General features: G+C 38.9%; 1 protein-coding gene and 1 long non-coding RNA gene across 6 annotated transcripts in view; one reads left to right on the forward strand and one right to left on the reverse strand.

Annotated features, from left to right (window-relative positions):
- The first annotated feature begins 1,367 nt into the window (after positions 1-1,367).
- LOC102153048 lies at positions 1,368-24,838 on the forward strand. 3 transcript variants are annotated; one of them, XR_005369543.1, is made up of 5 exons: positions 1,368-1,525; positions 4,940-5,012; positions 21,551-21,690; positions 22,321-22,490; positions 23,045-24,838. It is a non-coding gene; the product is annotated as an uncharacterized LOC102153048 (long non-coding RNA). The 3 variants fall into 3 exon arrangements; XR_005369542.1 differs by having other exon boundaries at positions 21,551-21,822; positions 23,045-24,826; XR_005369541.1 differs by lacking the exons at positions 22,321-22,490; positions 23,045-24,838 and having other exon boundaries at positions 21,551-22,099.
- The window catches only part of GSDME (gasdermin E), a 75,765-nt gene continuing 53,356 nt past the window's right edge, over positions 2,591-24,999 (reverse strand). For 2 of the 3 annotated variants that reach the window (XM_038557134.1, XM_038557133.1), the window contains exons 8-10: positions 23,038-23,233; positions 6,171-6,244; positions 2,591-3,390 (exon numbers count right to left, since the gene is read on the reverse strand). In XM_038557134.1, coding sequence (XP_038413062.1) covers positions 3,160-3,390; positions 6,171-6,244; positions 23,038-23,233 — 501 coding nt within the window. In that variant the 3' untranslated portion in view covers positions 2,591-3,159. Of the gene's footprint in view, positions 3,391-6,170; positions 6,245-22,467; positions 22,710-23,037; positions 23,234-24,999 lie in introns of all 3 variants that reach the window. The other variant, XR_005369540.1, reaches the window with a different exon arrangement.

A 24,999-nucleotide genomic window follows, 5' to 3' on the forward strand; every position in this document is an offset into this window, starting at 1 on the left:
AAATATTTAATAATTGCAAAAATATGTAGTGTTTCATTTATAGATAGAATTAAGGTTTAGAAATAATAAAATATGGAGGATATCTGATTAGCTTTTTAAATGCTAATAATCTTTGTAAAAAGCCTGTAATAACATTTAGTTTTTCCACCAAAATAAATATATAAATTTTTCACCTTCTTCTCTTCTTTAACAAGGAAACCCCCTAATTACTGTTTCCTCTATCCCAGCCCAAGCCATTTGGTGGCTTTCAAAGGTGATGTACTCAAGGAAAAAATGTCAGAAACAGGGAAGATTAAAATATAGGAACAAGAAAAGGCTTCTATGCTTAGATGGCATGAGATACTAGGACCAGCTAGCCAAGCAAGAGAAGCCCCGGTGGGAAAGGCAACGCCTGCTGTGGCACAGCTCGGTCCTGAGGCCTGCAGTGGAAAAGGGAGGTGGAACCATCAGGCTGGCCAACAGGTGAAGGCAACTGTACTGTGGGTGAATTAGGAAAGCTGGTTTCCAGAAAAGATACTTTGCAACTCTTTCTCAGGCTAGTTTCTGGGATTCCTTACCTCATCCTTCAGAAATCACTAAGTCCAGTGTACTTCTCATGTCTCCCAAAGAATTAGGTTTTAGATTGTTCATTCTTTCATCTTACACTGTCAGTTTTCTCTCACTACAGTAAAAAAAAAAAATTACCACAAAAATTACCAGATTAAAACACAAACCCTTGGGATCCCTGGGTGGCGCAGCGGTTTGGCGCCTGCCTTTGGCCCAGGGCGCGATCCTGGAGACCCGGGATCGAATCCCACATCGGGCTCCCTGCATGGAGCCTGCTTCTGCCTCTGCCTGTGTCTCTGCCTCTCTCTCTCTCTCTCTCTCTGTGACTATCATAAATAAATAAAAATTAAAAAAATAAAAAATAAAAAAAAATAAAACACAAACTCTTTAAGTTGGAAATCCAACACAGATCTCAGCAAACTAAAATTGAGCCATTTCCCAGGGCCTGCCCTCACTCTTACCACAGGAGAGAATCTGCTTCCAGGCTCCTGCAGGTTGTTGGCAGATTTCATTCAGTTCCATGCTGTTGTAGAACTGAGGTCTCCACTTCCTTACAGGCTATCATGTGGACTGCACTCTTGTTCTCGAACTGACCTTCCTCTGTCTCAGAGCCAGCAGCAGCACTGAATCCTCTCTATGCCTCCTCTTTCCTGCATTTTCTTTGGCCGAGTTTCTCACTGCTCTTCTGCCTTCTAAGGGCCCCACCCAGATAATCCAGGATAATCTCTATCTCAAGGTGAAAAACACCTATGAAGTCTCTGTTTGGCATAGGGTAACATGTTCACAGGTTCCAGGGATTATTACATCACAAACACCTGAGGGACCATTATAGGCCCACACTACACTAGTTAATTGTTTCTTCCTGCATCCACTTGTGAAAGAGAAATGGTCATGGAAACATCTGAGTGAAGGGGTTTTTATTTTCTGTGGTTCTGGGAAATATTACTGTTTTCTGTTTTCTAGGTATCTGTTTACAAATGTAAGTTTACAGGTAATAATCGTATATAGTGATGAGGATACCAGTTACTTAGAAGAGCCTTTTGGAAGCCCCACTCAAGCATGCCCAGCACTACTTTTCCCACCACATGACTGGGGTCTGCTAAGGAGTGGCAGTACCTGGGGGGCTGGGAACACCTGTAGCAGTATAAGGCTACATCCTTTAAAACTGCAAATTTTTAAAACACAGTCCAACTGGGCAGCTGCCTGATAATTGTGGAAAAAGACAAATGCCTTAGTTGCCTGTTTGATAAAACCTAAACTTTTGGCATGTGCTGGGATAGCATCTTGTCTTTCTGCTTAAAGCCAGTCTTTAGTTTTTCTTGCTTTTGGGTTTTTTTGGTTTGACTTGTTTTCAATTTAGAGGCTAATATATACAAAATTATAATGGGAATAGAAGGGCAACCTGTCACACAACCTCTTGTCCCAACTTCTAAATCCTCTCCCCAAAGGAGCCTCTCACTGCATTGTGATACATATGTATCTATTTTTTACACAAGTAGATTCCTCTTAGGAAATCTGTCATCAACTTGTTGTTTATAAAACTTATTTCAGAAAGACAAAAAGGCATATATAGTGCCACAGTTGTAGCACAACTATTTTCATGTTTGCAGATTACTGTCCAGTTTGTTATAAGGTACGTTTTATGTTGTTGCCACGCAGTGTACAACTTTCCTTTTTTCTTCTCATGTATTATGAGTATTTGCATAAGATTTAGTCTCATTTTTAACTGAGGTGATGAAAGGGTTATTTTGCTTCATTTCTTCTGTGTTAACGTTTATTAAAATCTGAAGAGCAGAAAAGGAATAGATGATGTTGAGGTAATAAAGTCCTGAAAACCAGGTTTCCCTTTCAATACCTATTTCTCATCCTCCTTGCTCTTAAAGTTAGACCAAATTCTAGGAAGAAGTCTTAACTACTTTTTGCTAAGGTAAAGTGGTTTCAGATTCCCAGTGGATAGTAGCAATGGAATTGGGCATTTAGAGAGTACAAATTATTTGTGGAAGAATTTCAAAACAATTAAATGCAAAATAAATATACACAGTTCACAGTTTCCTTTGATACAGTATCTATTTTATAAATTAAAAATCCAGAGTACGTGGGAAATCAGCATTATTCTAGACATAGAATTGCTATGTTCATTAAAGCATGACCAAAAAAAGTATGTAGCTAGACCCCTAAGGAGAGGTGTCCTGCTACTGTTTTAGTATAATTTTGTTTAGCAGAATATCTGTACCATAGTAGCATTTACAGTTCATTTGTCAATCAGCACATCTAAAACACAGACTCTTCTATAAAGAGAAATTGTCTTCCTATAGCATTCACGATTTAAAATGAATTTTTGGATCAAAGTGTCAGACTCCTTTGTTTTTGTATAATAGATAAGTGGACCCATTTTTCTGCAGAAAAAAAGTCTGACCATTTACTAGCTTAAAATTCACAACCCTCCTCCAGCTCTTCAGGTGCTGGAATCTAACTTAGAGCCCTGTTCTAGTGACCCAGTGTCTAATGAAAAAGTGTTTACTGAGTACCTGGTGGCTAAACTCAGTAGTTACTTAACAATGCTGAGAAATACCCAGCCTTGGATGACAACATGTATTTGTAATTCACATGTTATTAATGTGCTCTGCCTAAAGCACAGAGTCCATTCAGGCTTATATAAAGAATTAGTGGGAGAATGTTAGGGTCCTTCTGGGTGACAACTTTTACAGATGACTGCAGTCTTTCCAAGTTCATGTCGGCTGAGGCAAACAAACGCTGCACGATCATAAACCTTTCCATATCTTTCAGAGGAGCCAAGTCTGGGTTTTCAAGATCAGATACTCCATTATCAGAGAGAGCACGGAGCTGAAATGACACATTAAACATAATCACTTAAAAATATTACAGAAAATCCACATAGTTGAATAGTAATGCACTTCTGGATGATTATGGGGAAAAAACTGTTAAGGGTTTTTCATTTAGAGATTTAAGATATAACAAGATCTGTTTCTCCCTCTGCCTAATTTTTCCAATTTGCCTGGAGTTCTGACTGAATCCCCTTTCTGAATTCTACCTTCTGCTAGATCCCTTAACTTTAGGAGATTAGAAAATTCAGAATGTAACTTTCCCATACAGTATGTATGGTTTGATTTTTTTTAATTGATATTTGAATTTCTTATATAGTCACTTGATCTCAAATGGATAGGCACCACAGTTTATGCTTCCTGCCTTAAGAGCCTTTGTTGTTCCTTCTACCTGGAACCCTCTTCCTTCAAAGCTCTGTGTAGACCTTTTCTTCTCATCTCATTGTCCACTGAAATGCCACATCAAAAGGGCTTTTCCTATTCTGCCCTCCACCTCCCAGTCACTATTTCTGAAATTTTCTAAAATCTGAGCTTTTTAGGAGACCAGGGACCTGGCCTGTCCTAGAACACAGGCCCTCAGATGTTGCTATATTGAGAACAAAATTTTGAAATTTTGTGACAATCTTCAGTAATTACAAAGATTAGCTAATATGACTTTTACCAGGCATTGAGAACTAGATCAGATTAATGTAGAAAAGTAAGATATAAAATAAAAAATGAAATAAACCTATGAAGTATGTGTGAATTTTAATGAATCTGAAGGGAATCCAAAAGATTTCCAGAAACGTCCTGAGCGATGATAACCTTGATATAAAAGCTTACCCCAATGTCTGAAAGGCAGCATTCATTTGATAATATAATCAAAATCAGCCTTACAAATCTACGCTATGTAGATTTGTAGATTCGCCAAATACCATTCACACGGTGTTATTACCATGGGCTTAAATCAGCCTTTGGCCAAGACCATAAACTATCAATTTCACTCCAGAAAGTGGATTAGGCCTGCTTTTTGAGCATAAACCCTACTAGCACAGCCTGGCCACAGCAGGCTCTGTGTCTGGAGTCTGGTGGATAAGTGTTGAGCAGCATCCAGCTTCCTTCTCTGAATAGCCGCCAGCCCCACGTGCCCACAGGCACTTCTAGGTATAAGATTACAGTCACCCAAAGGGTAGTGGAGCAAAATTAATAGTTCTAAATCACCTTCTTACCAGTTTGGCAAACACATTACTGTATCTGCTGTTCTTCCAAAAGCCCTTCTGACAGGCTCTCAGAGTTAACTCTGGCCGACAAGAGAAGACAGGAATGCAGGTACATTTCTATACCCCATTCTAAGTAAATCCCTGTAAGAAACATGACACCCAAATTCCTTTAGGAGGCAGGAGCCTCATTGTCTTAAGAGTTGTTGATGTATCTAGGACAGATAATTTTTTCTTTGTCTATGTTGAACAACCCCCAAAAGCAGGCAAAGATTCTGTGGGTGGGTAGTTTTGTGCCAGTATGGAATACCAGACATCTTGGAACTCCAAATGTGTCCTCCTCGCTCCTTTCAGACCAACAAAGTAGAACTTGGAAGAAACACAAGATCAAATCTAACGCTGACTGCATGGAACATGACAACTAAGTGTGAGTTTATTGGGAGAGGGAATTAGCTCATATGGTCTTATGGTATTTATGTATATATCTTCATAAACACGGTTGATGATTTTGTAAATCTTACTAAGGGTAACCTGGAAAACGCAAAGTACTCAGTTACTGCAACAGGGAGCTGGGCTATGAAGGCAGAGCTACTGCCATGCTCATCACTGTACACAATTAACCCAACTACACCACCAGACTTTACCCTTAGCTGGCCCCAGAACAGATGCTGGCATGTTTTCAAGTAGTTCAGTTTTTGTGGTCAAAATATAAGAACCCAGCATTCTTTTGGATGAGTAGAATCTGCTTTCAGTTGTGACTGGGCTCTAAATTGCTCCTTGGAATGATGCCTTGTTCAGATGTTTTTGCTATGCACACAAGAACATGGTGTTCCAAGTTCCCAAAGTCGGATGGTTAACAAATTTCGGGGTCTTGGGCTGGCACTTAATCTTAATACCTGCTTCCTAAATCTGGGGGCAGAGCTCTGAGCTTTGATCTTTATGAACCTGTATAGCATATTGGTCTTGGCTCTTAGTAACTAACCAGACCTTAAAATAATCCAGCCAGGTGTGCTCAGTTACTCAGCCCCAGGCTGAGCACCACCTGCCCCATTAGAATGGCTCTAGTCAGCCTACTGATGGTTCCTTCCATTAATAACCCAGTTTGTAATTTAAAAAGGAAAAAGATTAACTTTTGCTCTTGCCGTGACATTTTCTTAGGGCACAAAGGTTATCATAATCTGAGGTATACCTCCCTGGTGAATTTGATGCAGAGCTGAACCAAACTGATCACTAGCACTGCCATTACAAATAATACGGTGTCAGGCTCATTCCCTACAATGTTATAAACCAAACCTTGGCTAAAATTCTCTCCAAACAATGGAGGAAGCATAAGATTTGGAATCTAATGACAAGGTTGGAGTCCTAGCCCTGCAAGCTAGTTCTTTGTACAAATGCTTTACCTCTCAGCTTCAGTCTTCCTATAAGGTAGGGTGTATGATGTGATGTGGATGGCGTGTAAAGAAGTGGAGTTAGTAACAATACCTGTTTAACCTATTTTGAAGGGCTGTTGTAGGTGACAAATCCTAAAGGTGTTTTATCAGTTGTTAGGTACCCATTCCCAGATCCCCATGGAGAGGTTCCTTACCAAGTGACACAGCGTAGGAATAATCTGGAGTCTACAGCAAGCACCTAGCAAAGCGGCTACATTATCTGGCATTTCTGCAGGAGACAAAAATCAGTCAATGTCCAGAAAACAAACACAAAATCCATGGGAACAGGCCAACCTCTGAATTATACCTAATTTATATTTTTTAGTGCTCTCCCACCAGCCAGGCAGAGGATATGCTCAGTAATTACTGAATAATGAATGAATGGTGCTGAACAAGCAGCAAAAGCCTTTTAGAAAATGGATATAGGAACAAGGTAACCAGCTCTGTGTTCGCTAGACGATAGTCCAAAAGAAAGATGATCCACGTCATCTACCTTCTGACAGCCCAAGACAGTCCGTGAAGGCAGCCCAAATGTCCTCAAAAGAGCACACCTCAGGAGAAACAAGCTTGACCACTACACCATCAAGTTTCACCTGACTACTGAGTTAGCCATGAAGAAAACAAGACAACACACGTGTGTTCACTGTGAATGTCAAGGCCAACAAGCACCAGATCAAACAGGCTGTGAAGAAGTTCTATGACACTGATGTGGCCAAAGTTAACACTGATCAGGCCCAATAGAAAGAAGATGGCATATGTTTGACGGGCTCCTGACTATGAGGCTTTGGATGTTGCCAACAAAATTGGGATCATTTAAACTCAGTCTAGTTGGCTAAATCTAAGTATAAATTTAAAAAAAAAAAAAAAAGAACATGGAATTTGGGACAAGAGCTGTGTTTGAGCTCTGCTACATATTTGGTATATGGCTTTGGGTATACCTCTAGGAGCGTGTTTCCTCTTTTGACCAACCACAGTTTTGTTTGTACAGATGTCAGAGAACATGGTAAACTATGAAGGGTTCCAATCAGGTCCCTAGTCATTTTTAGAAGAAAAATGCAATGTGGCTGGACAGAGGGCTAGCACTGCAGAGCCCCACACTAGCTAACACAAGGGGCACCAATGATAGGAGAAGTTGGTGCAGGGCTGTGTTAAGGCTGGAGGATGCACCAGAAGGGCACTGCCAAGTCCCAGGGAAAGGAAATCCAAGTCAGTGTTATTCAAAATGGATTTTAAACACCAACCAGGTATTTAACAGATATAGTTTCTAAAAGAACCCAGTCCCTCAGGAAGTAACTTTTGAACTGAAGAGGCAAAAAAAAAAAAAAAAAAAAAAAAAAAAAAAAAGTCACCTGCTGCATTATCTGGCCCAGGGACCACTTAAAAAGTCCCTCCATCTCCTGCATTTATTAGCAGCCTTATTTATAAACAGCAGCATGTCACTGAGGCTGTGTTCAAGCCGAGTACAATGAAACATAGCTATTCCCAAGACAGGAAGGTTTCAAGGAGGATGAGGCAGCTCCAGGGAATGATCCCACTTGAGAACCCCCTAAAATTAAATTTAAATGTTGTCTGTGCATTTGCCCACAGTCAACAAATTATCAAGGAGGCCCTTATCCCAGATCAGGAAGAGGGAGCTGGCAAGTATAGGTCACCTAGTGAAGGGATCACAGAACCTGGAAGAGCAATGACAAAGTTACCTGGGACATGAAGGCCTGGCTAAACCACAGTCACACATCATCTCCCCTGTTCATGCTTCCATATAATCATCACCCCCACACACACACCCTTATTCTTAAAAATACTTTAGTTCCATGTTATGCAGATGGTCACTCACTAGCTAGGAACACAAGGATGAAATAACAGCATCTGCTTTATAGAGCTTACTAATTTTACTACTTTAATTTCCTGTGGATGCAGATAATCATTTTCTCCTACCTTAGCATCTAGCAGTGCCTAAAACACAGAAGAAGCTCCTTTAGTATTTGAGTTGAAATAATGTATTTTCATTGCTCTTCCATATTCTATTTTACAAATGAGACCTGGGGAGTTCATGCGTAAGGTCACTAAGGTTAAGGAGACAGGCAAGATGCTGGGACTGAAGTGCTTTAAACCAGTTAAGCATGAAGAGGCTGGTTCAAGGTGGCAATGTAGGAAGATCCTGAACTCACTTCCAGCTACATATAGAACAATTTCCTCAGGTTAAAAAAACAACTACCAGAGCAACTCCTACACATACAGCAAACAAGAAAAAAACCAACATCTAAGCAGGTAGGAGAGGCTGAAACAAAAATCTCACCATAAACTCCACCTTGGTAAAGCAACCCGTAGTTGGAAAAGAGCACAGATCTTCTGAGAACCAAAGAGCTTAAACCCCACATTTTAAAGATATGCACTCAAGGGACCAGTTCCCCAGACACTGAGCTTTGAAAGCCACTGGGACTTCATGTTCATGAGACCAACAAGGCTATAACTGAGAAGGTTCTTATAGGCCTCACACATGAACTTACCTGCACAGAGGCAGCCCTTTGAAAGGTGTGCAGGCTTTCTGTAAAAGAAGCTTATTCTCTTAAGGCAGCAATCTGAAAGACCTCTCAAAGAGAACAAGGGCGAGGCTGGCTGCCAGTGCTTACCATCTTTGCATCCTTCCCCTGCCACACTCCAAGGAGTATCTCCAGGAATGGAGGCTGTTACACAAGTCTGATGCTCTAGTTTTTATGGGTGCCAACCAGAGGACACCTCTTGATCACCTGGCTCTGGTGGCTAGCAAGCTTGAGAGCCTGGGTCCCATGGTACCATAACAAATAGACTTGGCTGACTACTACCCCCAGTCTTTCCGTGACAGAGGCCAACTATCAGGAGGGGAAGATGGCAGCCGAGTAGAAGGACCCTAAGCTTGCTTCATTCTACAAATACAACTAGATAACTATCATATCATCCTAAATATCCCAGAAATCTATCTGAAGACTGGCAGAACAAACTTTACAACTAAAGGTAGAGAAGAGTCCACAGCAAAAAAGGTAGGAAGGACAGGGATGTCGCTTGGAAGAGAAAAGACAGATTAGCATACAGGACAGCACACAGGCAAAACAAATCCTTGTAACAATTGGCTTGGAAAGCATGAGGGACCATATTTTTGTGACTTCTTATAACCAGCAGTTGCTTAAAGCCTGGAGTTTTAAAGGTCACCATGCTTGGCTCTGAGGGAGCTAGAGGAAATGGCCTACCTTCTCTCCAGGAGTAGCCACAAACAGCTTGTGGATGTACAGCTTGGAAATAGGGATGTGAAGAACACCCAGGGCACATAGTGGGGAGATTATTTGCTCATCTTGTAGCATGTTCCAGAGAGACAGGATTCATGGAGAGACCCCTGTGGGAATATAGGAACTGGCAGGTGCCATTTCCCTACCCTGCCCATTAGCTTAAAAGCAGAGCCATCTGTGGGAGCTAGCACAGTGCAAACACTTGCTTTTAACTCATTTATACCAAGCTCTCTGCTCTGGAAGTACTGCCCTTTCCAGTCACCCTTGCCTCAGGCCCAGGACAATAGGTCCCCTCTCCCAGAAGACTACCCCAAACTCCTGCCAACACTGCATCTTCTGATTTGCAAGCTTTGAGTCCTCAGTTCCAGTGATGAGAGATCTCATTCATAAGTGGATCAGAGCACACCTAGGTAAAATGTGCCACATACAGACTAAAGGCCAAATGCTGCCTACAACAGGCAAAGAGAGCTTCTGCAAATGACTGGTCTGAAGGATAAAGTGGCCAAGACACACTGGAGACACCCTTGGAAGTGCCAGGCCTTGGGGAATAGGGGACATTACATTGTAGGCCACTACAGGTCCTCTTCTTCATAAAGCCCTTACCCTCAAGAATAGGAGACATAGCTAACTTTCCTAACACAGAAAAACAGACACAGAGACTTAGAGAAAATGAGAAGACAGCAGAATTTGTCCAAAATGAAAGAGCAAGACAAGGCCATGACCAGAGATCTAAGTGAAACAGATACAGTAACATGCCGAATAAAGGATTTAAAGCAATGATCATAAGAATACTCACTGGACTTGAGAAAACAGTGGAGGATATCAGTGAGACCACTAATACAGAGATAAGGAATAATAGAGATAAAGGGTTCAATAAACAGAGTGAGAAACATGCTTGATAGAATGAAGAGCAGGATGGAGGAAGCACAGGAACAAATTAATGACCTAGAAGACAGAGTAATGGAAAGTAATCAAGATGACAAAAGAAAAAAAAGAATTATGCAAAACAAGAATAGATATGGGAACTCAGTGACTCCATCAAACATAATAACATTCATATTATAGGAGTCAACAGAAGGAGAAAGAGGAATGGGGGCAGATAATTTATTTGAAGAAATAGCTGAAACCTTTCCTAAAGCATGGAAGGAAACAGATATCCAGGAGGCACAGAGAAACCTCAGGAAAAGCAGATCTACATAAAGACCTATTGTAGGACAGCCTGGGTGGCTCACCGGTTTAGCGCCGCCTTCAGGCCAGGGCCTGATCCTGGAGACCTGGGATCAATTCCCAAGTCAGGGTCCCTGCGTGAAGCCTGCTTCTCCCTCTGCCTGTGTCTCTGCCTCTCTTTCTCTCTCTCATGAATGGATGAATAAAATCTTAAAAAAAAAAAAAATCCTATTGTAATTAAAATGGAAAAATACAGTGATAACTTAAAAATATTAAAAGTGGCAAGACAAGGAAGACAGCTACATACAAAGAAAACCCCATAAAGCCATCAGTGGATTAGCAGAAACTTTCCAAGCCAGAAAAGAGAACCATGACAGATTCCAAAGTTCAGAATGGGAAAAATGGCAGCCAAGAATACTCTATCTAGCAAGGCTATTCTTCAGAGTAGAAGGAGAGAGAAAGAATTTCCCAAACAACTAAAGGAGTTCATGACCACTAAGCCAACCCTGCAAGAAATATTAAAGGGAACTCTGAGTGGAAAGGAACAACCAAAACTTAAAGAGTAAGAAGGTAGAAAACACAAAAGCACTGAAAAATGAATACTTCATGAATACTAGATTGATGAAAAATCAATCTAGGAACAAAATAAAGGATGTAAAATATGACACCATATAACTAAAACATGGGGATGGGAGGAATAAAAAATGGGTTGAAACTTAACCATCAATTTAATGTAGACTGCTATATGCAGAAGATGTTATACCACAAATCAAAAACAACTAATGAATATGCATAGAATTAAAAAAATCCAAGTATATCACTAATGAAAACCAGCAAACCATAGAAGAACAAGAGAAAATGTTCAGAAACCACAAAATGAGTTTTTAAAAAATGGCAACAAATACATGTCTGTGAATATTTTGGAATGAGGGAAGTGCCTGGGTGGTTCAGTCGGTTAAGTGTCCAGTTCTTGATTTCAGCCCAGGTCATGATCTCAGGGTTGTGAGATTGAGTCTCACATCAGGCTCCACATGGAGCCTGCTTAAGATTCTCTCTATCCCTCTGCCTCACCTCTCTCAAAAATAATAATATTTTGGAATGGAAAAGGACTAAATGCTCCAATCAAAAGAAATAGGATAACAATAGATTCAAAAAACAAGACCCATCTATATGCTGCCTACAAGAGAGTCACTTTAGACATAAAGACACCTGCCAATTAAAACTGAGGGGATAGAGAAACATTTATTACGCAAACGGATGTCAGAAGAAAGCCAGAGTAGCAGTCCTTATATCGGACAAAATAGACTTTAAAACAAAAACTGTAAGAGACAAAGAAGGGCACTATATGATAATAAAAGAGATAATCCAACAAGAAGATATTACAGTTGTAAATATTTATGCACCCAACGTGGGACACTCAAATACATAAAACAGTAAGTAACAAACATAAAGGAATAATAATAATAATAATACAATAATAGTAGGGGACTTTAACACCCCACTTACATCAATGGACAGATTGTCTAAACAGAAAATCAACAATGGCTTTGAGTGACACAATGGCCCAGATAGATTTAACATATATTCAGTGCATTCTATCCTAAAACAGTAGAATATACATTCTATTTAAATGCATGTAGAACATTCTCCAGAACAGATCATATATTAGGCCACAGAACAAGCCTTAACAAAATTAAAAAGATCACAGTTCACTGTGATGAATTAACAGTTCATCACCATGCATCTTTACTGACTTCAACATTATGAAACTAGAAGTTAACAAGAAAAAAATCTGGAAAGACCACAAATACAAGGAGGTTAAGCAACATGTTAAAAAATGATCAGTGGGTCAACCAGAAAATGACAAAAGGAATTAAAAAATACATGGAAACAAATGAAAATGAAAACACAGTGGTCCCCAAAACCATTGATGCAGGAAAAGCAATCGTAAGAGGGAAGTAGGCCCACCTCAAGAGCAAAAATGTCAAATAAACCACCTAATCTTACACCTAAGGGAGCTAGAAAAAGAAGGACAAACAAAAACCTAAAGCCAGCCGATGGAAGGAAATAAAGAGTAGAGTAGAAATAAATGATATAGATAAGAAACAATAAAGCAGATCAATGAAGCCAGGAGCAGGTTCTTTGGGGGGAAAAAAAATCAATAAAACATAAATCACCAGCCAGACTTATGAAGAAGGAAAAGAGAAAGGGCCCAAATAAAATCACAGATGAGAGATTAGAAATAACACTGCAGAAATACAAGAGAATATTATGAAAAACTGTATGCCAAACTGAACAACCTACAAGAAATGCATAAATTCCTAGAAACATATAACCTACCCAAACTGAAACAGGAAAAATTAGAAATTTGAACAGATTATCAGCAAAGAAATTGAATCAATAATTTTAAAACTCCCCCAAAAAACCAAAAGTCCAGGACCAGATTCACAGGCAAATTCTACCAAACATTTAAGGAAGAGTTAATATCTATTCTTTTCAAACTATTCCAAAAAATAGAGAAGGAAGGAAAACTTCAATATTCACCCTATGAGACCAGCATTACCCTGGTAGCAAAACCAAATGAAGACACCACAAAAAAATGAGAACTATAGGCCAAGATCTGTGATGAATCCTCAACAAAATATTAGCAAACCAAATCCAACAATACATTAAAAAAACGGTTCACCAAGACCAAGGATTTATTCCTAGGTTGCAAGGGTGGTTCAGTATTTGCACATCAATAACATTACACATAACATCAATAGGACAAAGGATGAGAACCATATGATCATTTCAACAGACACTGAAAAAGCATTTGACAAAGTACAACATCCATTCATGACAAAAACCCCCAACAAAGTAGGTATAAAGGAAACATACCTCAACATAATAAAGCCCATTTATGAAAAAACCACAGCTAACATCATCCTCAATGGGAACAAATTGAGAGCCTTTCCCTAAGGTCAGAAACAAGACAAGGAAGTCCTAGCCACAACAATCAGACAACAAAAAAATAAAAGGCATTCAAATCAGCAAGGAAGAAGGCAAACTCACACTCTTTGCAGATGACATGATACTATATACAGAAAACCCGAAACACTCCATCAAAAACACTGCTAGAATGGATAATCAAATTCAGTAAAGTGGCAGGATACAAAATCAATCTACAGAAATCTGTTGCATTTCTATATACCAATAATGAAGCAGCAGAAAAAGAAATTAAGAAAACAATCTCGTTTACTATTGCACCAAAAATAATTAGATACCTAGGAATAAACCTAAACAAAAAGGTGAAAGATTATACTCTGAAAACATTGAAGACAATAAAGAAATGGAAAGATTCCACGCTCATGCATTGGAATAACAAATATTGTTAAAATGTCTATACTACCCAAAGCAATCCATAGATTTAATGCGATCTCTACCAAAATTCCAGCAGCATTTTTTACAGAATTAGAACAAGCAATCCTAAAATCTTTCTGGAATCCCAAAAGACTGAATAGCCTAGGCAATGTTGAAAAACAAAAGCAAAGCTAGAGGCATCACAATTTCAGATGTTAAGTTATATTACAAAGCTGTAGTAATCAAGTGATGCCTGGGTTGCTCAGGTCAGGATCTTGGGGTCCTGGGATTGAACCCCATGTAGGGCTCCCTGCTCAGCAAGGAAGTCTGCTTCTCCCTCCCTCCCCCTGTGCATGCTCTCTCACTTACTCTCTCTCAACTAAATAAATAAAAATCTTTAAAAACAAAACTGTAGTAATCAAAACAGGATGGTCCTGGCACAAAAATAGACATATAGACCAATGGACCAGAAGAGAAAACTCAGAAATAAGCCCACAATTCTATGATCAATTAATCTTCAACAAAGCAGGAAAAAATATCCAGTGGGAAAAAGACAATCTCTTCAATAGATGGTGTTGGGAAAACTGAACAGCAACATGTAAAAGAAGGGAACTGGACCACTTTCTTACACAAAAATAAACTCAAAATGGATTAAAGAGCTAAATGTGAGGCAGGAAACCATGAAAATCCTAGAAGAGAACACAGCAACTTTTTTCTAGGAATTTCTCTTGAGGCCATATAACAAAAGCAAAAATAAACTGTTGGGACTACATCAGAATAAAAAGCTTCTGCACTGTGAAGGAAACAAAAAAGCTAAAAGGAAACCTATGGATAGAAGATATTTGCAATGATCTGATAAGGGTTAGTATGCAAAATTTATATAGAATTTCTGTAATTCAACATCCAAAAAACAAATAATCCAATTTAAAAATGGGCAGAAAATGTGGACATTCCCTCAAAGAAGACATACAGATGCCAAAAGACACATGAAAAGATGCTCGTCATCATTCATCATCAGGGAAATGCAAATCAAAACTACAATGAGGTATCACCTCACATCTGTCAAAATAGCTAAAATCAACAACACAAGAAACAACAGGTGTTGGCAAAGATGTGGAGAAAAAGAAAGCCTCCTGCACTACTGGGAATGCAAACTAGTGCAGCCACTGTGGGAAAACATATGGAAGTTCCTCAAAAAGTTAAAAATAGAACTACTCTACAAGCCAAGAATCACACTAGTGGGTATTTACTCAAGAATACAAAAGCACTAATTCAGAGGGATACATGCACACCTATATTTATAGCAGCATTATTTACAGTAGCCAAAATATGGAAGCAGCCCAAGTGTCCACAGATAGATGAATGGGTGCAGATGATGTGAGATGTTTATACACATACACAATGGAATATTAGCCATAAAAAGGAATGAAATTTTGCCATGTGCAAGTACATGGATGGAGCTAGAGAGTATAATGCTAAGTAAAATGAGTCAGTTAGAAATAGACACATACCATATGATTTTAATAATGTGGAATTTAAAAAACAAAACAAATGAGCAAAGGAGAAAAAAAAAAAAAGAGTCAAACCAAGAAACAGATTGTCAACTATAAAGAACAAACTGATGATTACCAGAGGGGAGGTGGAGATGGATGAAATAGGTAATGGGTATTAAAGAGTATACTTATCATGATGAGCACTGAGTAATATACAGAATCGTTGAATTATTATACTATATACCTGTAGCTAATATAATACTGTATGTTAACTATAATGGAATTAAAATTCAAAAGTTAATAAAAGATCAAAATTTTAATTCTAAATAGTAGAAAAATACTACACAATAATTTGTTGAGGGATACACAAGATATAAACTGTGACATCAAAACCTTAAAACATGGAGGAGGAGGTAGTAAAAATTTAAGGCTTGAGAATGCATTTGAACTCTCATGGTTACCAACTTAAAATAGACTATTATAGGCGTGCCTGGTTGGCTCAGTCAGTTAAATGACGTGGTTCAGCTCAGGTCATGATCCCAGAGCCCCAGAATCAAGCCCCGCCTTGTGCTCCCTGCTCAGTGAGGAGTCTGCTTCTGCCTCTCTCTCTCTGCCCTACCCCTCCACTCATGCTGTTCTCTCTAAATCAATAAAATCTTGAAAAAAATAAATAAAATAGAAAAAAATAAAATAGACTTATAAAAATAAGTTGATACATGTAAGTATCATGGTAACTACAAAGCAACAACCTATAGTAGATACACAGAGAATGGAATCTAAGCATACAACTACAGAAAATCATCAAATCACAAAAGAAGAGAGCAAGAGAAGAAAGGAACAAAAACTACAAAACAACCACAGGACAAATTTTAATGGCAATAAGTACACACGTATTACTATTAATAACTACTTTAAATATAAATGAACTAAAGTTTCCAGTCAAAAACCATAGAGTGGCTGAATGGAAAAAAAATAAAAGATCTATATGTTGCCCATAAGAGACAAACTTAAGATGTCAAGACACAGACTGAAGTTGGTAAAAGGTATTCTATATAAATGGAAACCAAAAGAAAGCAAGATTAGCTAAATTTAAAATAAACTTTAAAACAAAGATTGTAATAAGAGAAAGAAGTGCATTATATGATGATAAATAGATCAGTGGGAAAAAGCCAGTACAAGAGAATATAACACATTTATGCATCCGGTGTAGAAGCACCTAAATATATAAACCAAATACTAACAGACCTAAAGAGAGAAATACACAACAATAGGAAATAGAGAATTTAATACTTACCAAGGATAAATCATCCATACAGAATATCATCAGGGGAAACATCAGCCTTAAACAATACACTAAGATGGCCTTAACAGATATATACAGAATATTCCCTGAGATAGATCATAGGTTAGTCCACAAAACAAGTCTTAATAAATTTAAGAAGACTGTGATTGGAAAAGATGCTTAATAGGATTTCAGTGCTGTAAAACTAAAATCAATTAACAGAAGAAAAATAGAAAAGTCACAAATGTGTAGACATCAAAACTACTCAATGATCAATGTGTGAAATAAGAAATCAAAGGAGAAATCAAAAGGTACCTTGAGACAAATGGAAATACAACATACTGAAACTTACTAATTAGATGCAGTAAAGGCAGTTCTAAGAGGGAAGCTCATGGCAATAATTGCCCTTAAGAAATATGAAAAATCTCAAATACATAACCTAACTTTGTAGCTGAAAGAACCAGGAAGAGAAAAATAAACTTAGCCCAAATTTAGTAGAAGGAAGTAACAAAAGAGCATAGTGGAAATAAATGAAATAGAGACTAGAAAGACCAATACAATTAAGAGCTGGTTCTTTGAAAAGATAAAATTGATAAACCTTTAGCTACACTCACCAAGATATAGAAGACAAGTAAATAAAATCAGAAATGAAAGAGAAATTACAACTGATAGCAAATACAAAGGATCTTGAGGGGGCAGCCCGGGTGGCTCAGTGGTTTAGCGCCGCCTTCAGCCCAGGGCCTGATCCTGGAGACCCGGGATCGAGTCCCACGTCAGGCTCCCTCCATGGAGCCTGCTTCTCCCTCTGCCTGTGTCTCTGCTTCTCTCTCTCTCTCTGTGTCTCTCGTGAATAAATAAATAAAATATTTAAAAAAAAAAAAAAAAAGGATCTTGAGAAACCAACTCCAGTACATCAAGAATTGCTGTGGATAAACATGATTCAGCAACTTTTCCTTTGTATTTTAATCTTGCGTTTCTTTTTTTTAATAAATTTATTTTTTATTGGTGTTCAATTTGTCAACATACAGAATAACACCCAGTGCTCATCCCGTCCAATCTTGCATTTCTTGAACTCATTCTAATTAAAAACAATATATTAGTTAATGAATACAAAATGAAGGAAAAATTATAGACATGCAAGCCATTCGAAGGTCATGAAAACAGTTGAACAACTCTACACCAACAAATTGGACAACCTAGAAGAAATGGATGAATTCCTACAAATATACAACCTACCAAGACAGAATCAGGAAGAAATAGAAAATCTGAACAGACTGATTATAAGTAAGGATATTGAATCAGTAACCAAAAATCTCCTAACAAACAAACGCCCAAGACCAGATGGCTTCACAGGTGAATTCTGTGAATCATTTAAAGAAAAATTAAGGGATGCCTAAGTGGCTCAGTGGTTGAGTGTCTACCTTTGGCTCAGATCGTGATCCTAGGTTCTTGGGATCAAGTCTCACATCAGGCTCCTTGCGGGAAGCCTGCTTCTCCATCTGCCTGTGTGTCTGCCTCTCTCCCTGTGTCTCTCATGAGTGAATAAATAAAATATTTTTTAAAAATTTTTTAATAAAAAATAAAAGTTAACACTGGGGCACCTGGCTGTCTCAGTTGGTAGAGCACAGGTCTTAATCTCAGGGTCATGAGTTCAAGCCCCACATTGGGCATAAAGCCTGCTTAAAAAATAAAAATTAATACAATTTAAAGGAAAATAAATACCATTCCTTTTCAAACTCTTGGAATCCCTTTTTCAAAGCCAGTATTACCATGATAGCAAAACCAGACAAGGAGGCCACACGAAAATTATAGACCAATATCACTGATGAACATAGATGCAAAAGTCCTCAACAAAATATTCACAAACTGATTTTAACAGTACATTAAAAGACTCATACACCATGATCAAATGGGATTTATTCCAGGGATGTAAGGATGGCTAAACTTCCACAAATCAACCAACATGATATACCACATTAACAATATTAAGGATAAAAATCATATGATTATCTCAAAAGATACAGAAAAAGCATTTGATAAAATTCAGCATCCATTTATGATAAATAAAAACCTGTCAATAAAGTATAGAGGCAATGTATCTCAAAATAAAAAGGCCAAATATGACAAGCTTATAGCTAACATCATACTTAATAATGAAAAGCAGAATGCTTTTCCTCTAAGATCAGAAACAAGACAAGGATTCCACTCTCACCACTTTTATTCAATATAGTATTGAAAATCCTAGCTAGAGCAATTAGGCAAGAAAAGGAAATAAAACACTTCCGAATTGGAAAGGAAAAGGTAAGACCATCACTATTTACAGATGACATGATACTATATATAGAAAATAAAGACTCTCCTCCCCAAAAACTGTTAGAACAATTTAGAAAAGTTACAACATACAAAACCATGATACAAAACCCTTGTGTTTCTACACACTAATGAATGAGAAATCCATTTATAATTACATCAAAAAGAATAAAATACCTAGGAATAAATTTAACCAAGGAGGTGAAAGACCTATACACTGAAATCTAGAGGACACTGATGAAAGAAACTGAAGACACAAATAATGGAAAGATAATCTGTGCTTGTGAATTGGAAGAATATTGTTAAAATGTCCATACTACCCAAAGCAATGTACAGATTGGATGTAATCTCTACCAAACTCCAAAGGCATTTTTCACAGAAATAGAGCAAACAATTCTAAGATTTGTATAGAACCACAAAAGATTCCAAATAGGCAAGGCAATCTTGAGAAAGATGAACAAAGCTGGAGGGATCATACTGTCTTATTTCAAACTATATTATCAAAGCTGTATGGATCAAAACAGTACAGTATTGGCATAAAAACAGACATATAGATTAATGGAACAGAATAGAGAGCCCAGGATATAAACCTATTTGGCCCATTAATTTATGAGAAGGAGCCAGAAATGTACAATCAGGAGAGGACAATCTCTTTAGTAAGTGGCACTGGGAAAATTGAGCAGCTACATCAAAGGAATGAAATTGGATCACTATTTTACACCATACACAAAAATTAACTTGAAATGGTTCAAAGATCTGAACACCATAAAACTCCTAAAAGAAATCAACAAAGGTAGTAAGTTCCTTGAGACTGCGTTTGGTGTCAAATCCAAAAAAATCATCCACCAACACCAAAGGTAACAAAACCAGAACTGAGTAGGGCTACATCAAACTAAGGAAATCCTGCACAGCAAAGAAAACCATCAACAAAATCAAATGGTAACCTATTGAATGGAAAAAAAATGTTTACAAAAAGATAATTCTGATAAGGTGTTAATAACCAAAATATAAAAGGACTCCTACAATTCAAAAGCAAAAGGAAAAAAAAAAAACATCTGATTGAAATGGGCAGAGGATCTGAATAGACATTCTTCCAAAGACGACTAATAAGTGGCCAAAAGGTACATAAAAAGGTGCTCAATGTTCCTAATTATCAGAGAAATGCAAATTATAATCACAATAAGATATTACTTCATACCTGTTAGAATGGCTATTTTTCAAAAAGGCAAGAAATAACAAGTGTTGGTGAGGATCTGGAGAAAAGGGAATCCTTGTGCACTGTTGGTAGAAATGTAAATTGGTGCAGCCACTGTGGAAAACAGTATGGAAGTTCCTCAAAAAATTAAAACTGGAACTGCCATATGATCTAGCAATTCCACTTCTGGGTAATTTTCTGAAGAAAATAAAAACACTAACTGGAGAAAAATAGATAAGCACCTCCACGTTCACTGCAGCATTACTTAAAATAACTAAGATATGTTAGCAACCTAAGTGTCCATTGATGCATGAATGGATAAAGAAAATGTGGTATGTATCACAATGGAATACTATTCAGCCATGAAAAAGGAAGGAAAGAAGGAAATCTTGTTATTTTGACAACATGGATGGACCCTGAGGACACTATGCTAAGTGAAAGAAGTCAGGGAAGAAAAAAAAAAAAAAAAGAAGTCAGGGAACAACAAATAACATATGATGTTACTTATATGGAAAGAAAGAAAGAGAGGGAGAAAGAGAGAGAGAAAAAGAGTAAGAAAGAGAAAAGAAAGAAGAAAGGAAAAGAAGAAAGAAAGAAAGAAAGAAAGAAAGAAAGAAAGAAAGAAAGAAAAGAAAAAAAAGAAAAGAAAAGAAAAGAAAGAAAAGAAAGAAAAGAAAAGAAAAGAAAAGAAAGAAAAGAAAAGAAAAGAAAAGAAAAGAAAAGAAAATGAATGAACAAGCAAGCTCATGGACATAAACAACAGATTGAGGGTTGCCAAAAGCAGAGGGCAATGGGGAGGGAAGGATGGAAATGGATGAATGTGGTTAAAAGTGCTAACTTCCAGGGATCCCTGGGTGGCGCAGCGGTTTGGCACCTGCCTTTGGCCCAGGGCGCGATCCTGGAGACCCGGGATCGAATCCCACATCGGGCTCCCGGTGCATGGAGCCTGCTTCTCCCTCTGCCTGTGTCTCTGCCTCTCTCTCTCTGTGTGACTATCATAAATTAAAAAAAAATTTAAAAAAAAAATTTAAAAAAAAAAGTGCTAACTTCCAGCTATTAAAAAAAGTGAATCATGAACATGTAATGTACAGCATGATTTCTGTAGTTAACAATACTGTATTGTATATTTTTACAGAAAATTGTATTTTATTGTAATTGTAAATTGTATTGTATATTATACAGAAATTGTATATAATTTCTGTAGTTAAAGAATACTGTATTGTATATTTGAAAGCTGCTAAGAGGAAATATTAAAAATTCTCATAAGAAAAAAAGTTCTAAGAAAGATTTGTAACTGTACAAATCTGTGATAGATATTAACTAGACATGTTATGATTGTTTTGCAATGTATACAAATATGGAATCATGTGATACTCCTAAAACTAATGATGTTGTATATCTATTTTATCTCAATTTTTTTAAAGTTAGGCACTATAAAGCTAGTAGTAACTGGTGTTATTATTTAGAAAGCTGCTCTTTGTTCCAGCATTTTCCCTAGGTTCTAAAGAGAGAAGACTGTTTTCATAAGAGGGAAAGGTCAACTCAGAAGGGCCGAGGATTAGCAGGAGCACTAATGGAAGAGCTTTACAATGAAGGAGCTGATCTGCCCTGTGCAGTGACTGACATGTAAATGAGATATCAATTCTGAGAGATGCAAAAGGGCATTGTTGGTTCAGAAACTGACTGGATATTTTCAGCTGCACTTGAAGATTTCACTACCTCCAAGTTTCCAGCTCAGAAATAGCAAATGAGTCTCAGGTTATTTGTTAATTCCCAGTGACTCCCTATCTGCAAGGTTGCAAGAGAATTTGAACCTGTGTCCAGGTTTCAAGGAGCAGGAGACTCACGCATTCATGATGTCAGACACATACTGCATATTTCATATTACTGAACTAGCCTATTGACAGAAGTATGTCAATAAGTAATAGGGTATGTGAAGAAAAGACCCTTCACAAGCTGGAAAACTCTAGCCAGTGGATTAGCCCCTGATAGACTGTATTTAAAGATCCTAAAAAAATAAAAATAAAAAAATAAAGATCCTAGTACACTGATGTTAACATGGAACGGGTTGGGGGCGGGGGGGGGACATCTCCATTGGTGTTCCACAGGCCTCTATCTTATGTCCTATCCCAGCTACAACTTTTATCCGTGATTTAGCACAAGAGCGTGCATTCATCAGCATGTAGAGCTGGAAGAGGGATCCTCTCTGATTAACTTTTTGAAAACTGAAGATCTCCTTGGCCTCTTTCTCTATAGTGCTGGGGAGGAACTGTGAATGCATCATGAACTCAAAACCTCAAGTAATACCACCATGAAGGGAAGTTGTGGGGACAAGGACCCTGGGCTGATGTGCCAGGTCTTGCCTTTCCAAGAAGGAACTGAAAGCCCACACAGAATGGCTACCTTCTGATACCCCAGACCCTCTGGTATGGTGAATTCTGGGTGGCCGTGGTAGAGGAGTGGCAGGGTGGGGTCCACTGCTAGGTGATAACTTCGTGGCCACGCCCCGGGGAAGGCCATGTCAGGACCAGTAGAGAAGCTGGGTTGCGGCTGGGCCCGGTATCCTAGTGCAGCAGGATGCTTTCCAGTCTCCTTCCCCAAATGGCCACAAAGTGGCCAAGAAGTTTGCAGAGACGATCAAAACACTAGAGGAGAGAGCAGTTGCCAAATGAAAGCCACTGCCCCACAGCAGTGTCAGGGCTTAAGTGTGAATCATAAGGCTGTGTTTGAAGCTGTGTTTGTCTTCCTGCCGGCAGACAGCCCTCCCTGGAGGGAGAGAGACATGCTCTCAGAGAGCAGAGGAAGCTGGTGTCACACAAGTCTATGACTTTTCGTGACAATCATAAGCTTCCTCAGCCTTCCACTTATCCTCCCTGTACTGCTGAAAGGGAGGGAACTACATGTACCAAATCTTCCACAATAATAAGCAAAGCAATTTCAAAGCAATAACAGCATTTCTTTCTTTTTCCGTACCTGCTAGTGCACTGACCAAGAAGTAGGCCGTAGAAAAGAGCTTCTGGTTGCTGATTGCATCCTCCTGGTCTGGACTCCCGCCCTGTACTCTGTAGCCCACCAAGTTCAGGAAAGCCATGAGGTCCTGCTGCTGCGGGGGCTTCAGCTCCCCCGGTATTGCCAGTGGGGGCGACAGACCTCTGACCACATCGTCACACTGCGGGAAGAGGAGAAAAAAGACAGATACATTAAAGCCAAAGGCCAAGCTAAGCCTCTGCCCCATGACACACAACTGCTTACCCTTCCACCGTCTCCCAACTAAAGCAAAACCCTACATTCTTTTCTGTTTTGAAATTACTAGTCTCTCATAAGGAGAGAGTAAACAGCCTTGCCTGGTACTATTCTTTCACAGAGAAGGGAAAAGGGATGCAGGAACTACAGATAGAACCTTCCAGGACAAGTCAGGTTGGACCAGGGACCAGGAACAGGTGGCTACACGCAGAACTAAGGAGGGGAACATAAAAGCATTGTCCCATCATGGTTCTGCAGCTTTAAACTTGGCACACCAGCAGCCCCCAGCCACATTCCCAGCTGGGCCCGAGGCAGCCTCATCCATCCACATTGGGCCCACTGGGAGGTAGGTGGCCCTGCCAGGGAGGGTCACTTCGGCCAGCTTAGTACCACCTAGGGAGCTCTTCTCCATTGTAACTTACACATCAGGTGCGTTCACAGATGAGCCCACTGGCCCCCACCAGCTGGGCAGCTTGCTTCTCCCACACCTGACAGGGCAACTGACATTCTTTCTAAAGGGTACTGGTCTGAGATTTCCCTCTTGGAAGGAGCTATTTTAGGAAGTATAAATCAGTTGGTTTTTTGAAACATTTGTGTTCACCCTGGAGTTAACACACCATCCTGTGAGCTTAGCATCCTCCAGAACACCCAGGTGTCCCGGACTGTTGGGCTATTACAACAATTGCAGGTTCCATCACTGGCAGCTAAGCTCTTTTGGCACAATCCAGTTTCAAGAGGGAAAAATAACATGAATACTCTCCTGGAAACCATAAAGCATTGAATCAGAAAATCAGAGTTCAAAACTCTGAATAATGGGAGGGAAAAGAAAAACAAAGGAAAAACTCTCATCTAAATCATCTTAATAGTGCCCCAGCCCCCTTAGCAAAGAATACAAAGTCTGGCAGGTTGGCAGCTAGCATGTCCTTCACCATTTGTACGACTAATAGTTAAGGAACTCAACCTCCCCAGAAAACACTTTTGCTACAAAACAGAAAAACACAAAGGCCTGCTTTTTAATCTATTCTAAATAGAATAAATTTACTTACTGGACTCTACCAGACAGCCTCCTTGTAGTGGGGTTGAATAATGGCCCCCCCCTCCAAATTTCAGAGTATGACCTTATCTGGAATAAGAGTCTTTGCAGATATAATTAAGGTAAGGATCTCAAGATGAGATACTTCTGGATGGGAATGGGCCCTGTATGCCAATGATGAGTGTCCTTTAAGAGACAGAAAAGGAGATGACACTGGGAAGACAGAGACTGGATCAGTGTGGCCACAAGGCAAGGAGCATCAGGAGCCACCAGAAGATGAAAGGTGAGGAAGGGCTGTCCCCTAAAGCCTGTGGTTGAGAAGCATGGCCCTGCTGACAACTCAGCTCCAGACTCCTGGCCTCCAGAACTCTAAGATAATAAATTTCCATTGTCCTAAGCCACGGAGTTTCTAGTAATTTGTTACAACAACCCTAGGGAACCAATCTACCATTTGATTTCTGACATCAGCCACTTTTCTTCAGTTAGAAAACTAAGGACCTGGGAGTAAAAAAAAAAAAAAAAAAAAAAAAAAGGAGGCTTTAAGGTTTAAAGGAGGTGGGGAAATTGTAAATAGAATTTTATCCCAGCTCACAGCCTGATCTCAAGAGGTCTCACCTGTCCACATCTCCCAAAAACCCAGGTGGAGATGCTCTGCCTCA

Source organism: Canis lupus, chromosome 14 (genome assembly GCF_011100685.1).
Source record: "Canis lupus familiaris isolate Mischka breed German Shepherd chromosome 14, alternate assembly UU_Cfam_GSD_1.0, whole genome shotgun sequence".
NCBI classification, from domain to species: Eukaryota; Metazoa; Chordata; class Mammalia; order Carnivora; family Canidae; genus Canis; species Canis lupus.